General features: G+C 37.2%; 1 protein-coding gene across 9 annotated transcripts in view; it reads right to left on the bottom strand.

Moving 5' to 3' along the window:
- The window catches only part of CHD7 (chromodomain helicase DNA binding protein 7), a 133834-nt gene that overhangs the window by 11482 nt on the left and 104477 nt on the right, over nt 1-17875 (bottom strand). For all 9 annotated transcript variants that reach the window (XM_032126279.1, XM_032126313.1, XM_032126303.1 and 6 more), the window contains 14 exons: nt 15536-15791; nt 10831-11041; nt 10151-10346; nt 9760-9927; nt 8925-9104; nt 8527-8637; nt 8231-8436; nt 7095-7294; nt 6334-6493; nt 3206-3295; nt 2534-2637; nt 1031-1160; nt 678-750; nt 406-460 (listed from right to left, as the gene is read on the bottom strand). In XM_032126279.1, the coding sequence (XP_031982170.1) occupies nt 406-460; nt 678-750; nt 1031-1160; nt 2534-2637; nt 3206-3295; nt 6334-6493; nt 7095-7294; nt 8231-8436; nt 8527-8637; nt 8925-9104; nt 9760-9927; nt 10151-10346; nt 10831-11041; nt 15536-15791 (2140 nt within the window). The remainder of the gene's footprint in view (nt 1-405; nt 461-677; nt 751-1030; nt 1161-2533; nt 2638-3205; nt 3296-6333; nt 6494-7094; nt 7295-8230; nt 8437-8526; nt 8638-8924; nt 9105-9759; nt 9928-10150; nt 10347-10830; nt 11042-15535; nt 15792-17875) is intronic.

Below are 17875 nucleotides of genomic sequence, written 5' to 3'. Positions count from 1 at the left end.
TAAGAAGATCATTCTGCCTCTGAGGAAACACCTATGCTTATCGTTTCCCACTTTATTATTATCACTTAAACTTGGCAATTTTCCTCCATACTGAGGAAACAACGTATTTGTAACTTCCAAGATTATCTCGGCAAAACCATCAACGGCTGCATTATGAAACATCCGGTCTTTATCATCATGGTTTCTACTATGTAATTAGAAATCCAGAGAACCATAATGTGGATTATTCAAAGACAGTATGTAATTGTTTTGAAAAATGTGAAGCATGAAGAGATTTGGCAGCAAAAAGCTTACTGTGGTATTGTCCCAAAACACTTCCTATCCCTTTATGTGGTAATATAAACAGCCCACCTTTCACTAAACAATCCCTTTTTGCCTTTTTAATTTCTTTGCTGTAAGTCTTACTTGTGTGTGATTCTATGGACTCCTCTTTATCTTCTGGAGGTGAGTTTGCGAATTCCTTGGGGAGAAGACAGAAGTTATTTTAGTTTTCAGTTTTGACCATATGTCATGATTTGAGGAGAAAAATATGTCATCTGTCTAACACAGCAGCAAACAATCTTTGTAAGGTGTGTTTATCTGGTAGCTCTCAAACTTTAAAACACACATTAAAATAAATATGGAGAATCAATTATAATTGTACATATTTGTAATTACAGAAAATTGGGAGTTCTTACATCAATTTCATCCTTGAAAGGAGTTCTAGTTGGCTTATATTCTGGATCTTCATCCTCTCTGTCAAATTCACCCCTATAAAATATTTTAAAAATATTTTCAAGAAAAATACTGGTTTTGAGAGGGGGCTGATTTTCTGGACAAAAGAAAAAAAAAGCTACAAAAGCCATCAGTATGTTGTACCAAGTTACACATTTATATTTCATGCTCAACTGTGTAAACAATTCTATGTACTTTGTACATCATATGATCATTTCATATCCTCAGGCAGCATGTAAGTATAATATGACATATGAAACCATGCCAACATATACAATGCTGATAAAGTTTATTAATTTTTTCATGTCCTCCTTACCCATCACCACCATCTGCTAACATGTCTGTCCCTCTCTGTTCAGCAGCTATGGCCTTTGCATCAGGCATGCCAACCCGTTCCAGAAAGCACAGTGCTGGATCAGCTCTCATAGAATTGTACTTCTCATAACCTGCATGCAGAGCGGGAGACAAATGCTTTTTTAAAAGCTATGACCAGCTGTGAATAGAACAGGTCGAGGCAGTAGAAGTACTATTTTCTGGATTCATTGATTTATTTTTAAATAAAACAAAGGAGCTGTCACCATGCTGGAAACATTTAATTCATGTAAAAAAATTGTTCATGTTGGTAAATTCCAACAGCACGGAAACGTTTTCCCATCAATAACATTAACACATATAAGACAGTGAAGAAAGCACTAAATTTCATGTCATTATAAAGTAAAGTAAAAACCTTTCACAAGTGAAAAATTTCTTTAAGTTTCCTATATGACTTTCACAGTGGCTCTTGACATTCGATACTTGCCAGTGGAAACACGCAGACGCGAATGGAAGCGCACACATACACACACATGTATTTTCTATAGCTCCAGCCCTGCTGGAACCCTCAATATAGGCTGCAAAAATGCTGTATACATGGGTTATACGTAAGGCCAACGAACCTGTCTTATTAGGTTTAGGATGATGCATGTCAGTAAGATGACACTGTTCCCTCTATGGTTTTCAAACTGCTGTTTGCTTTTTTACTGCCCAAGTTGACTAGATGGAAAATGGCAGATCCCAACAGTGCACTGCAGGAAAATGATTTTTAGACTAGACTTGCCTCAGCTGAGCCCACAACACAGAGCTGCTGTACATAGGCAGAACAGCACAATTCAATTAGGATTTGTACTACAACACACTGCTCCTAACTGCTGTAGAGCCTCAAGCCAAACTGTAATCATGAAAGGTTTTATAAGCCATCATTCTCCCCTTTAGTCAGGCTGGGCTGCTGAGAATACCTCTGCGACCTCCAGAGAATTGGGATTATAATCAGGAATCGCTCACTGTATATATCATGCCAGCTCTGCATCCCCAGCCTTTCAAAGTTAACAAGGCTGCATCCCACTCAAGGGAGCCGGGAGTTCTCAACACTGACATTTGTGAAATATTGCTTGGAACAAAGCCCAGGAGGCACTTGTACAGATTAATAGCAGAGGTTAAGCCCACCGTCCACTTTGACACTGGTTGGCAGAGTTAGCAAGTGAAGCAGTGCTGGAAGCAAAGTTTATGGAGATCTATCTTTCTATTTGGCTATTATTTAAACAAATATGGCTTTGTTTTATTTACAGCCAAGAAAGTAATGTTTTCTTCTCAAATGTTCTGCAAACATTTAAAAACAGCATCTGATATTTACAGCTCATATTAGGTTTTTAATGCAGGCAAGAAAAAAGGGAGATACAAGCCAACAGTTCTTTGGAACAATACTTGTTAATATTATGACTGAACAGTCCTACACACTGAAAGCTTTACAACTGAGTTTTGTTGAGAGTGAGACATCACTTACCGTGTTTAAATACTCCAATTAAAAGGGATTTATCTGCCTCCTTATCCCACCAGTCTGCAGGAACTTCAGCATGGAATGGCTCAGGTATCCATACATCTACTTCACTGTCAAGACAGCATTATATACATTCTCAAAGGTATTATTGGACAAAGATTAAAAAAAAAAAAAACAGAACAAAAAAAGCCAACCCAAAAACCCCCAAGTGGTTTATGCTGCTCTATAAATATAAATTTTGAGGTAGAAAACCACCCCAAAACCCAATAGCCTAAAAAAATAATTAGGATGGTTAAACAAACAAACAACAAAAAATAATTAATCAACCAAAAAAACCCTCAACATCCCACCCCCATCCCCCCATTAAGCTATTTTGGGAGTCAAATGGTTATCTAAATATGATTCATTTAAGGTCTTAGTATTTTTAAAAAATCTTTTAAATTGAGATAGAATAATCCCTCAATATTAGCAGAACTGCAAATCCACTTCTGTCATTTCCCACATCGTTTCCTCCCCCAAGAAAATTACCCACTGCACTTGATAAAATAATAAGGCTGCCGGAGAATAGACATGTAAGAGATAAAGTGTGACCACCTCTAAATGCTGCATTATTATAGTATGTGTACTTTACAAAAGCCAGTGTCATAAAGCAAAAAATAAACCTGCACTTGCACTAACCTTGAGTCAGCACCCTCTAAGATCTTGTCTGCTTGGTCCCCTATAACTTCTTGTCGTAGATAGTAGAGCATGCGGACACGCAGCAGGACCCTGGAGAGGAAGGCAGAGGGGGGAAAAAGTTCTTAACTTCAGGACTGTTTGCCAACAGTGGCTTTTGGCAGCTGCTGCTGTTCATCCATCATCCTGCCAAGGCTGATTAGCCATGCTGTATGGTAGGCTTGAAGCGTGACAGATGGTGGCACATAATCACCTCTGTGTGGTGCTTTCTGCTGGCTTCCAACAGGCCTGCCTGGCAACTGCTTACACTGCACAGAGAGGGACCCAGCTCAGCCCAGCCCCAGCGCATTTCATTTAGTTCTACCTAGTGCAGCTTGTGAAGTTTAGACACGTACTCTACCACTGCCTCTGAAGTATTGAAGCAAGTTTGTAAACAACTGAGCAGATGGCTTTCAGTAACTGTTCTGCTTCATTATCTCATAAAATTTCCTCAGCTGCTGCCTTAATACCATTTTTGGAAGCACATCAGAAGTTGTAGGAATAAACGAGATATAAAATCTGGTTTTACTACCTTACAATAAACCCTCAATATGGAATGTCAGGTTTTTCAGATTATACAACTTTTTGCTTCTGAGAATGGGGGGGGAAAAATAATCCCCCATTTCCCTTGGGAGATATTAACTATTTTTACTCTTTATAGTTCAAACTGCTATTTAATTTTACCTATGCACAATCTAACTGTTACAAGGAAGTGAAAAATCTTCATTGCCAAGTTAATTTTTCCCCATTTCTGCAATACTACAGTCGTTTTTGGAAGCACTGTCAGGTGTTGTGGTCACACTCGAAGCTGGCAGGAGAGAGAATGGCAGACTGGATTTTCAAGGAGACTAGAAAAGAGGTCATTTCTGTAGAAAAAGTATCTACCTGAAAATAATCCTGCTCTCCCCTATGTTTACCCAATTCAGGGCACCCCCTGCTGCCTAGTTCATGAAGTAAAACCAGTACCAGCTAAGATTGAGATTACTCAGCCCGCCCTCTCACTGTACCCAAATCCATCACGGCAACTGTTGAATTGCTGCTGCTCCTGGAACAGCAAGATGACCAGGGAAGCAGTAATCTGATCACCCACTTGCATGAAAAATTTAGACCACCACCAGTTTTGAGATTTCCTTGTTAGAGATCAGGTGCCACTGGAGCAATACCCGGTTTCACACATGTTATTCAATCAAACCTCGGAAGAGCAGGGATTTGAATTAAGGTCATGTCTGCAATTCAAAACACGTCAGACATGCTTCTTTCTGTATACACAGTAACTGGGACCAGTAAGGTGTCCCTGCGCCCTGTGTGGCTATGTAAATAAGCTGTTGAGGGTCTCTATCAGCTTAGTATTAAGCAATAACAGCTGTTACATCAGGCCAAAGAGAGAAGCATGAAATAAAACCCAAGATAAACCAAAAACCACTGGCTCTTTGCACCTTTCAGGAGTCCTATGCATTAAACCAGCATACATGGTACTTTAGGAGAGGACACCAATTCTTACAAAGGCAACTTCTACTGGTACCTTTTGAAGGAAATTACTCAGATTATTAACTGGCTCCACCTCTGTTTGATTTTACCTGTGCTAAAAACATGTGGCTTCTACAATTCATTTAGTCCTGGTGAATCTGGGAAGTGAAGGAAAAAGATAGCAACTGGAAACATTCATGCACATTTACCAGTCTTCCCAGTCCTTGTAATTTTCTATTGTATTATTAAAGAAGCAGTACTTAAAAAATGAATTTAAGTGGGATCTGCAAACTGATACAGCAAGTAATGACGACATGTTACCTGAGAGATTAAAGTAATGTTACAGGAAAGAATTTTATTACTTTAAGAGCAAGTGAAATGTAGTAACAGACTCAAGTAACAGTTCAGAAAAATCAGAAAGCAGTTTATTTGGAAGTGCACTCACTAACGTAATTCTATGAATATCTGTTGTCATCAGCTAAAAATCAAGCTTGGTTAGCATCTGGACTTGAGCTAATAAACCCCTTAAATTCCTTTCCTTCTTCATATCACACCCCCTATTGACAGCCCACAAGTACTTTTCAAATCAATAATTTCTTTCCACTAAACAGTATTAATGAGACACAATACATATTCAAACCACAAAAGTAAAGACGACCTTTCACTAACACTGCATTGCAACTGTATGATATATATATATATATATATATATAATGAGGAGTAGAAATTTAAAAACAAAACCAAACACCACAAAATCCCAAAAGCAATCAACCACATCCCCAACTCTAAACCAAGGTGGTTTTGGGACAAGGTTCAGTGTCTGTAATGGAGAATATAGTAAGCAAAACTGAGATGGCATCAAAGAAAGCTGACACAAAAATAAGATATTACAAAACAAAAGCCAAAAGAAAATATGTAAGAAAGGCTCTTAAGAGACATTCATACAACAATAAAACATTATGTACAATGATCTTTATCGCCAAAGGCCTTTGGTTTAGTAACGTGTTTAGAATTTCAAAAATAAAATCAGGACAAATCAATTCAGGTAGAAGAGTTTGGTGAGAAATTTCATCTCAAAGGAGAAAGAATAAATATTCTGTATGATGTGGAGAGCAAGCAAGAAAGGGAGAGAAAAAATGAAGACAAAAGATACACCCACATATAGGTGAACTACTACATGAAACTCGTGAAACTAAGAACTGGATGTATGAGTTTAACATCTATGGAACAGAACTTTAAACACCAGCCTGAGGGACCCCACAAGAAGGTAGGAAACAAACAGCTTTTATTTAAAGATAGCCAATTGTCAAGTGAAATAGACTTAGTGTAGGAATATAGTCTTCACTTTCTATAGTAAAAAAATAACCTAATCTGATTCCATTCTTATTTAGTAAGTAGAGAATAATTTTCTTCAGAAGTGTGCTGATTGTCATAAAGAGCTTACAGAAGTATCCAGATATCTGTTAAGATGATTATCCCCAAATTAAAAAGTAATAATGGCCTTTACATCCCATTAAATGGCCCTGTGTTCTATTAAATATATCCAAATGAAGTTGTGGACTTTTCAAAAGCATGTAGTTAAAAAGAATCCCAAACCTCTAAATGAAACATTTATTAGTACTTACTTATTACAGTGATGTTTGAGATGTTTCCTATAGCTGTCTTCTTGAAATAATACATCTGGATTACAGGTTGTGAGCCAATCAGCATCTTGCAGCATTGGCTGTGAACTCTGGGCTTTTACTTTCTTCCCTTTCCTCCCTCTGGGCACTGGTGCAGACAGACCTAGACAAAACCCCAATAGTTCTCACACAATCTGAACAGAAAAACTCTCACCCCAAACAACATTACAAACACACATTTAAAGCTAAGTATCACTGCTATATTCATTACTTTGTGGGCAACACAACCACCAAAAACTGAACAGCAACTTAATTCAGTACAGAAAATTGCAAGCAACAAAATCAACCAAAACTTTCATGCAAATTTAGGTGTGAAGATTTCAAAATTCAGAGTGCTAGCCAGAAAATGGTGTTATATAAATATTTCTTGTAAAAATTCTCATGAATCTAAATGGCCGTAAGGAAACAAGCTTTCTGATTTATGGCAATTTAAAAGAGATTAATTCCAGCAATAGGTGCCAACGAAAAATTATGCTGGAATATTTGTTTAAAACTAATTTAAGGGAAAGAGCACTGCATTCTACAAAGTGTCTGAGGGAGATTTCCCCTTTAAGTACGGACCAAGTCAAAGCCCACCTTACTCATAAAATCTGACAAGATCCTAAGACATGTCAGAATGGCTATAGTTTAAACCAAATACATAGCACGACTGAAGCAATTCTTCCCTATTTACTAGCATCATTATTTGATTGTGGTAGACATACCAGAATGATTAACCAAAGCTCGAGTTTGCCCATCTGCAGTTGGAGTGATCAGATCCCAGATGAAACTTTTGATATTTTCATCCCCTTTGTAATGATTAAGACAATACACCAGGATAGTCCGGCAGATGGTTTCCACATCTTGCTCTGTTAGCTGACGTTTATAGCGCCCATGTGAGAGGATGTCAGTCCATCGACCCCAGCTATAAGAAAAATATGTTCAATACAAAAGCCAGGGTACTGGTATTTTAATTTGTGACTTTCAATTGAACTCCTTGTATCAAGCAAGTTGGGACCTCCTGTGTTAGCACTAATGCATTTTGCATTTGTAGGTTACATCAGGGAATCCAGCCTCCAGCACCAAAGAGTTAAGAATGTTTATTTTACAGAACAGGCAATAAGTTCACTGCTCGTAAAGCTGCAATTGAACTACACTCAAATTAATAAAGTACATATGTTTAACTCTAAAGGTCCCAGTAAGCTACAAACAGGAAACTCAACCAATTCCTACAATCATAGGATTTGGGGAACCATTCCTATTTTGATCCAGAAACCTATTACTAGCAACTGTTGCACAATAATTTCTAAAATAAAGACAGTCGTTCTGAAGGCCACCGTGTTAGAAGTCAAATACAGCTACCTGCTTGCAAAGAGATGAAATTCAAATTGGCACACTCAATGGGAAAAATGTCAAGTACCAAATATCTGAATTTAAATGGTGCCAAAATACCAGAATATATGTTGAAAAAGTCTAGATTGACTGTTGATTTCAAAACCATTTTGTTCTTTACAAATACACTATTACTCTCTTCAACACTTAGAAAAGAGAGGTTAAAACTCATTAATTCAAGAATTCTTTACACTGAGAAACCAGAAACAAATATTCTGTCATCACAAAACCACTTATCTTACCAGTGAGCTCATAGCCATCTGTGAGACACTCAGATACTTTAAACTAAATAACACATATATAAGCAATTTATATATATAGCAACCAAAAAAAATCTAACTGGCATGTATAAGCATTATACAGTGTGATATTTTGGGAATGTGTCCAAGAGAAGGATGAGTTATTTACTATATATAATTTATTTTCAGATCTTTAGCCACAATTAGTATATTTTATTTGCATATCTTACCCATAAACCAACAAGTTCTTCTCCACTCTGAAACATTCACTTCGTGCATAACCTTGAGATTTGTCCTGAGGCCTACGGGGCTTAGTGCTAGGCTTTTCTTCAGAATCGCTTTCCAGGTCTGAAAACTCCATCAGTTCATCCTCTTTGACTGCACTGTAGAGTCTGGTTTGCTTCCTTACTCTTGGTGTATCAATAACTAGGTTGTTCTAAAATGAAAGGGAAAAGGTATAAATTTGGGGGGAGGGGAGGGGGAATCTTCAATTTAATTGCACTACAAACAGTCATAAAGCTCTTACCCTTCCATTTAGAGCATCAATATCCAGCTCAGCTTTCTTTGCCCACTTTTGCCAGAAATTAGGGTCATCCAAAGAAATGTCTGTCCTGTTCCCAGATGCAACGAAACTAGCCTAGTAGAAGTAAAAACACATGGATTGGTTTCTTAACTGCATGCTATGAAGAATACCTATTTTTCACTAGCAAATACAATACTTAGGACTTATGAAGAGGTAGTGTCAAGAAAGAAAAAAGGTAAGCCTGGAAGCTATCAGTACTGGAAATACAGATTCCCAACATTTGCAAGAAAAATACCTAAGATAAGTACACTGAAAAATAAATTGACACAGAAGACAGTTTAATATACTTCCACCTATTCTGGTCACATTTTGTTCATTTTCCTCTGAATGTCAATGCACACCTTTGCAAATGTTGAGCCTTTTCCTTCAGATTCAATGGTAATTGTGTGTGTTCGTCTTAAGAGAATCTGATCAATATCCTCTTCACAAAATTTAGACCCTTCATCTTCCTCATCCATCAGAGCACCATATGCCCCCTTTCGAAGAAGATCTTCTATTTCTTTTTTAGAAAGCTGTTGCACCTGTAACACATAAGAGGGGTTATGGTTTTGGGGTTTTTTTGACACCAGCCAGTGGTGTTCACCTGACAGCACAATCAGATGGATTGTCCTCTTACTTGGCATTTTAAGAACTGAAGCTCTACAATAATGTGGAAATGGTCAATTAAACATTCATGCTGAAATCACCTTTTAAAGAAGAATACAAACAACAAAATTCTCAGGGTGAAGTTATGTGAGTGGTTTAAACGACTTAATAATTCATTGTCACTGAATCCCTTTAGCTCTGATGACTGCTAAACTCCACCTGGGAGCAGATTTAACTTAGTAACCTGACAAAAAAGCTAAAGCAAAAAGAAGTCCCAAAGCAAAAAGGCTACACCAGCAAAAGCTAGCTAGAAGAACTCCATAAAGTGCCAAGATCAACATAATGTAAAGGGTGGAATGATGAGAATGGATCAGGATTGAGGGAACATGACTCCACCTGCCCCCTTTTGGCAATAAGTGCGCCATTAGATAGGCTGAGCCAGTTCATGTAGCCAATGCCCTTAATTAACCTAACTTTAAAGTATCAGCCACACTCCATCTGAAAACAACTGTTCTCCAGCTAAAACGCAAAGCAAAGCATAACACGCTCATAGCATTTGTTGATAATGCACCTTAAAAAATTAATCCTTACCCCATTTGTGGCATTTTCTCTTCCACTCATAGATTGCAGCACAGCTTTATCAAGGCCCAACTTCAAGCTAGCTTTGTCGAACATTTCCCTTTCATAAGAATTCCTTGTTATCAATCTGTAAATTTTCACTGATTTGCTCTGCCCTATTCTGTGACATCGTGCTTGAGCCTGAAAAAACAAAGACAGATATTCAGTTACAGGTTACAAATATAAGAAAAAAAAATTTAAATAATCAATACAGGGAACTTTAGAAGGTTTTTTTTTCAATACAAATAATATTGTTTATGCTTTCAAGAGCGGGACAACAGATAATTTGTCTTGTAGGTGAAGAAAATTTCACAGTAAAAAGGCAAAGAGAAATTTTCAATAAAATCATCTCTTGTAATATTACCTGGAGGTCATTTTGGGGGTTCCAGTCTGAATCAAAAATGATGCAGGTATCAGCAGCAGTAAGATTAATGCCCAAACCTCCTGCCCTTGTACACAGCAGGAAAACAAACCTATCAGAATCAGGTCTTGAAAACCTGTCAATAGCTGCCTGACGCAAGTTGCCTCTCACTCGACCATCAATTCGTTCGTATGGGTACCTGAAAAATAGATGCATTATAGAGATTGCTTTACTGCCATGGCATTGCTTCTTTAGAAGAATATGCAATTAAAAACAACAAAGACAAATATGCTACTATGGGGTCAGAAGAACTACAACTAAGAGACTAACTTAATCAGTAAAGACATACTACTTTGTCTCTTTCCTTAGTAAAGAACAGACTGACTCCAAGGAATTCAATAAAAATTTAGGCCTAAACTAAAAACTCTAGAGCCACCAAAACATTTAACTGAGAGTTAAACTGAGAACCTAACAGCTCTCCATATGGGGTAATTTTCTATTCACCCAAAAGAAAAATCTCAGTACTTGCAACCTCCAGGTTTGCTCTTTCCCTTATTCAGATCACTATACAAAATCCTGTTTTAATTTCTTCCCTTTCTACATGGGTTTCTACACAGGTTAAATGTGGTGGTCACTGAGGAAGGCACAGTTTATTTACAGTTGTATTATATTGTTGCTCTCACCGTCTTTGAATGAGGTAGTCTTCCAGTATGTCCAAGCAGCGCACCATCTGGGAAAAGATAAGCACCCTGTGGCCACCAGCCTTCAGTTTTGGCAGCAGCTTGTCAATCAGTACTAGCTTGCCAGCAGCCTGGATCATTGCCTGGAGCTGAAAATCTGGAGAGTCGGCATTGTGTGTTTCTTTAAACTCTTCCAAAATTTTCTCTTCAGCACCTGCAAAGATTGGACAGCAATACATGAACACTGCAAAGGGTTTTATTAATAAACAATGAGCTCGCCTTCAACACCCTATAGAAACTGCAGGAATGTTTTAAGCACTATGTAAATAAACATTTATAAAAAAAAATAAACATTTATAAAAAATATTAAGCTTAAATTTAAAGCAAACATATACACAAATACAGCCTAAATAAAAAATAACACTGAAAATTCATTTTTCCCTCTTTTGAACAACACTAAACTCTTTCCTAAATAAATTCATAGAACTATTTATTGATGCACACAATTCAATGAAAAAAAAAGAAAAAAGATGAAAAAATTAAACATATTTCAACTGATAAAATTGAGTTTTTGTCCTTTTAAAAATGCAACATGAAAGAAAAAAATGTCTTGTTTCTACAAGAAAATACAAGGGATACAAATAACATTTAATGTCTGTGCCTCTGAAATCAGCCTTAAACATCCACATGACCTGAAACCTGCTCCTTTCGTTATTAATTATAAAACCAAAATCCAAGTAATTAAAAACCTCCTCACTGAATGTATTTTTTTTGTTCAGTTTGATGAAGCTATCCAATGTATTTATTTTTTCCAGCATTAGTCAAAAGTTCTTTCTGGTCACTCGCTTTGCCTATGAATGATATGCACAGCAGCAACTATTTGCTTGTTCTGCTCACTATCAGGAGACTACAGACCAAGTTTAAGTCTTCTCTTCAACCTCTCCTATGTTTTTACTCCATTTTTTATTTCACTTCTACAAACAGTGGACAATTCCAAGAACTATCAGATTGCTCTTCTTGGCACATAAAGGGTTAGGAATCTTTGTTTTAAGCTTATTTCACCTCCAAATAAACCCTTTTTGGAGCCATCTTTTTTTGCCTCTGCTTTGTTTTTTTTTTTTAAACAAAATGTAGTTTCTAAAATATTTCTGGTTTGTCTAATATTCAGCTTCCATACTGCTTTTGAATAGCACACGGAAAGATGGAAGGGTTGGGGGAGGGGGAAGAACAGCTTACTGCCAGGCTTCTGCTGAGCATCTCTCTCTCAAATCCCAGCTCTAAGTAGATGCCTGTAAACAAACACGGAAACGCACCTTCCCTGTGTGATCGCTGGTTCAGTGCCTGCTGTAATGCGGTGCCTGAACCAGATTTCACCCAGAGCAGGCTGCCTGACAGCTTCGTGCTGCTCCATGCACTCCCACTACTCGCTTTTACAGAACCTGATGGACTCAAGATGTGATCACATTTCAAGGTAGTTTTATGTCCCTGGATTCTCCTGATCTGGATTCCCTGCTCCAAGCACTACTCATCCTAATGGTTTGCAGATAAGAAAAGTAAGCCTGGATGAAATTAGTGTAAGCAGACACTCAAAGTTCCTTTCAATCGTATCATCTCCCATCTTTGCAAAAAAAGGTAGAATTTTGGGCACTAAATCTGCAATTCTGTACTGAACTTTGGCAATTTCAGGATACAGCAGGCTGTCAAGCAGTTCGTATACAGTAATTTCAGTAATCTTTCCAAGTTACATCCATTATTTCTTACTCAACTGTGATATCCAAATTTAAGTTTCACTACTATGAATCAAACCAATACGCAAGAACAGCATCTGCAAAAGCAAACCACACCGCAACAAACCCACAATCTGGTCTAATGAATGGTGAATTTGTAGTATCAGAGCTTGGCCTTAGCAGGACCCAAATCCACTACAGATAACTCCAAAAATCTGCTCTTTCAATAACTCTGTCCTAGCTAAATCCTGTAAAAGACCCTCCTGGTTTTTTAATTCCTATTTCAATTGCAATTACAACACGTACATTGAGCAGCTTGTTACCCAGAAGTTTCTTGATGCAGTAACTTGCAGGTCTGTAAAACTACTTGCTATTCTAGCTGATTTTTAGCAGGGGATGAAAGGAAGGTATTTGAATGTGTGTTTGACCAACCAGGGAAACCCCCACTTCTACTCTTCGTTAAGAGAGGCTTCCACGGCTCAAGGGGGCATAACAAAAAGAGTGAGGAGCCTTTCTGGTGTTCAGCATTAGGCTGTGTAAGTATAGAGGCATTCCCCACTGCTGGTTCTTGGAGACAGAGAGAGGAATGATGTATAAATACTTGAGAAGGGTTGCTATGGAGAAAACAAGGAGTCCAGCCCTAAGAAAAATGACAGACAGTGCTTTACCCAAGTTGGCTGGAGAATACCCAACATACAGCAACTACCTTGAGAAGTCTCCTCCCAGTCTCAGCAGACCACAGAATACATCTATCAATCAAGAAAGCAAGCCCCACTTTGCATTCAACTCCTACCATACTATTTTCATCATATAGCCTTAACTGAAGGTTATATAGAAGACTTGCTTGCAAATCTTACACAAAACAAAACATGTTCAAATGTTCAAATACATGTGCACTACTGCTGGGTCACAAACCCCACACACTTGGAAGAAAATAAGAAGGATTCAAAAACACTTTTATAAAAGCAGTTAAGCCTAGAGAACAGAACTTGCTACTGCAACAAATCATTTATCATGAGAGTAGTATGCAAGGATAAGTACTAGCACTGCAAAAACTCTTAGCAGAAATAAAATAAACTTGTGCCATTACACTAGCTAAAAAGCTGTTAAATATCAATCAACAAAACAGAACCTTGGGCTCAGGCGACTACAGGATGTAGGAGTATTTTCTGTCCTAGAACTATAAAGGATGTATTTGTTTAGTCCCATCTCCACATCAGGATTTCTTTTTCCCCTCAAATCTGAAGGTTCAACTCACCTGCCACATTGCTGAATGATACCAAGCAAGTCCAAAGGTTCAAAAAGTCACAAAAATGTTATAAAGGCAAATGCATTCAAGAGACAAACCCACCTCCCTTTATTAAGATACAGTCATCAAAAAATATTTGAAGTTTTCTAAATAAACACCTGAACTTTAGAAGTCTCTAAATTATATTAAATGATACAAGACTTCTGAGGGAAAAAAAAAATCCCTGCTGTAGGCAACACTACAAGCACTACTTATAAACTCTATTTGACAAAACAAAGTAGCAGCAAAATATTCAGGTTTTTTTCTTTTAACAAACATGAAATAAGGAAAATTAATAGCAAGGTTAAAAACAGCTGAAAGCCAAGAAGCATCAATTCAGATGCTCATAACCTGAACATCCTAAACTATTCTGATAAACTCATTTATATAATGGATTAACTTAAGCCCAAGAATCAAGTAAAAAACCCAACAAACCCTGCACCAGAACCACAAAACTACTTCACTATATGTCATATGAGTTTAGAAACTGAACAGCCACCAGCATGGATGAGTTGAAGTACTTTGGAGTAAGCCTATATCATGTCTTTGGAATAATTACTTGTGCATGAAATATAATTAGATGTAATTTTGCAGATCAGTTTAAGCATTTTTCCCTCCATTTAAACAAAAAATGTCAAGGAGAAGAACTTAACTACTGCAATATGGAAGTTATACAATAAAAAACCATTTCAGGTTTTTTATTGCATAACATATGGCTCTTGAACAAAACAGTCTTTCATCATGAAGCCTATAACCAGCATAAACCAACCATAAATCATATTTAGTAAGAAACAGGAGCTGAGAAACAAGAAAGTAGTAGAACGCAACCCTTTATGGAGGCTTGTGTTACATCCTCAAAGGGAAGAACTGACCAACACATACAAGTTTACCATACTTCAGACAGCTATAGCTGGCTGGTTCATCATAGAGTTGGTCACTGGAACAGCCTCCCCAGGGAAGTGGTCGTGGCACCATGAGTCAAGAGTTTAAAGACCATCTGGTCCTTAAGTCATATGATTTAGTTTTAGGTAGTTCTGTGAGGAGCAGGGAGTTGGACTCAGTAATCCCCATGGGTCCCTTTCAACTTAAGATATTTTATGATTCTATACTACTTGCCAAAGATAATCCTGATGTAAAACCAATACCATCACACTGAAAAACAGTCATTAAAGTCTAATATGACATTCATCCTAATTTTTCTCTTACTAGTCAAATTAAGAAAATCAACTGACAACATGTGCTATAAAAGCAGGCTTGATCATGATTTCTTACCCTGCAACTTTTTATTCAGAAATTTTAAGTTACTACCTTATGATGTTCTACAGCAAGAAAGTAAATAGCAGCTAACTATAACCGAAGAAAATATTGCCATATTTATGCCAGCATCCAACAACCTGCATGACAACTGAAGTCTTGTTTGTCACAAATAATAGAAAGGAAAACTTTATAATACCAACATTAACTCAGTCAGGACTAAATTTGCCAGGAAGCCTTGGGAAAAAGCAGCACAGATGCCTGCAAAAGCAGTGCTGTCCTAGCTAGCAGATATCCATACCTATGACAACCTAAAAGGTTATCTCACTTTTCTACTTAAAATAAATGAATAAACATAAAGACACACTAAAATGGAATTTATACGTAGTGAACATCTTTACAACCACTTCTCAAATGAGGAGAAAAGTAGGCAGCCTACCATTAATAAGGTATGGATGATTGCAGCATTTTCTTAGTTCCATCATAGTGTTTAAAAGATTAGGTACATTTGCCTGACCTCCACCCTTGGAAAGAAATGTGAAATTCTTTTCAAGAATAGCACGGTAGTATTTCTTCTGAATATTTGTCAGCTCAACTTCAATGATGGTTTCCTCTTTTGGGGCCAGGTTCTTTTCTACATCCTCCTTGAGACGTCTCAGCATCATCGGCTTCAAAATAGCTTGCAGTTTTTGCACCTGGAAAACAGATGTTTAATGAACTAGCTGAATTAAAACTGCTAAGAATCAAATACTCATTTTTCAATTCCCTTAATTCTAAAAATCTTTGTTTTCTACCTCAGATGCCAAGTAGAGGGCATTCATAAAAAATCTTTCCTCAGTGACTCAGCAGCAGGTTCTCCTTGTTAACTCAGTGACATGCACACTTCTAAAGTCTATTTTTGGTGTGTAGACCTTCTGTTTAGTGATGTCTGTTATTAAATGGACCTCACTGAGATCTATTCTTCTAGACAAGGACTGTACAACACACAAATCATGCAGAGCTAACCCTTTGTTAAATAAGCAACTCTGACACTTTAAGATAACTTTTGCAGTTCACTTCTAATTACTAAGCAGTATTTATTGCTACTTTCCCACTTCAGGTATCTGCTTCTAATTATTTTCTTATTTCCCTAGTTTTGACATCCACTGAATTAGAAAACTGTTTAGGACTGGTCTAAAAATGAAAACATTGTATTTCTGTTAATTTTAATGGCACTGATAATTTTTAGTGTCTCTAGGTTTTGTGGCATATTCTTTAAGATATCCTAAAGGGTGGGAGGGGCAAAGAAGAAAATGTCAGTTTTCTTTAAAAAAAGCCTAAGTTTTTTAAAGTTTTTGTGAAGTCCCTTACATGAAAAGTTCAAACATACTCCATATTAAAAGAACCCAAAACACCTGGCATTTAGGTTGTGTCTCAAAGTACAAACCAGCTCAGTGCTGAAGAGCTAATAATTCACCCTGAAATTGGTCATCATCTCCTGATGCAGAGCCACACAGCAGAAACAAGAACAAAAGACACTTTCTCCTGAATTTACGTCATTCCATTCCCTTAGTAATAAAGCAACTTCAGAACACAAGCGGTAATTAGCACGGAGGGATGAACAGTTGAGAAAATATATGGAATAGGATTGCAAGGAATGGAGGAGAAACCCCAAGTCATTAACACATAACCTGTCCCACTTCTTGAAAGACAAACCCAATTCCAAAACATCTGAGTGTCAACAGATAAGGAAGTTCTTCTGAACTTATTGGACCAAGCAATCAAGGCTCTAATTCTGATCATGTCCAATGGCATTATTTTAGTAACAGTTCCATGTGTGGCTTCAAAAGCTACAGTCATTTTGAACTGGCCAGACAAAAGCTGCATTGACAGTTAGGATATATTAGCTCCAGCTCAAACACTGCACTAACAGGACTACACGGCTTCTGCATCAGAGCTGGTTCACTTTCAGTCAGGTCAGTGTCCATTCTGACTGACATGCAATAGCCTGCACAACCTATGGAAACATATCCCATGATTTTGCCAGGAGGCCAGGGGCTAGAGGAAGAGCTATTTCATAATTTAATCTATTATGTATGAAAGAGTTGTTCTCAAAGAAAGTCAACAAATTCAAGCAGTCAAAGTTAAGAGATATCAAAAATTGAATTTTCAGACAAAGACAAAAAAGTTGCATATAAAAAAGCATGCAGTTATTATCACAGGATGCAAAGGGCCAATTTAAGATGCCATGCTTCAGTTAACTCCTAATATTGAGGTGGTTTGGCCTTTTGAAACATTTTGATACATAGAAAGAAACATTTTACATTTTAGATATAAAACATGTTGCACCTAGGGTCTTTCATTTTGTATTGATTTATGCATTTCTGCTATTGGACAGACTGATAAATCTGTTTCTGAGTAAAAAAAAGACCTCCCTCCATTTGGTTACCTCTTACTAAAGTGGGTTTCGAGTATGTTCCTGTTTGCACTTAAATAACTGAGAAAACTCTCAGATGTCAATTCCACAGAAGTTCCAGGGACAGTCCCTTCACTTGGATGCTTAAGAAAGAATGTCAACTGACAAGTTAATTCTCTTACAAGTATTTGCATCCAGAAACCATTACAAGACACCCCACTTCTATTTTTAAGCACTGCATTTTAACAAAGGGATTTTTTTCCTGTTTCTGCATGACCAATGGACAAAGGACTAAAAATAAAAAAACAGAACAGTGATAAGGCAAAATTACTTTTGGCCAAAAGCAAAAAACCATCAGCTGAATGAAAATAAACAAACAAAAGA

This window comes from Corvus moneduloides, chromosome 1 (genome assembly GCF_009650955.1).
Source record: "Corvus moneduloides isolate bCorMon1 chromosome 1, bCorMon1.pri, whole genome shotgun sequence".
Lineage (NCBI taxonomy): Eukaryota > Metazoa > Chordata > Aves > Passeriformes > Corvidae > Corvus > Corvus moneduloides.
The sequence above is the reverse complement of the archived record's forward strand: the minus strand, read 5'-3'. Positions and strand labels throughout refer to the sequence as shown.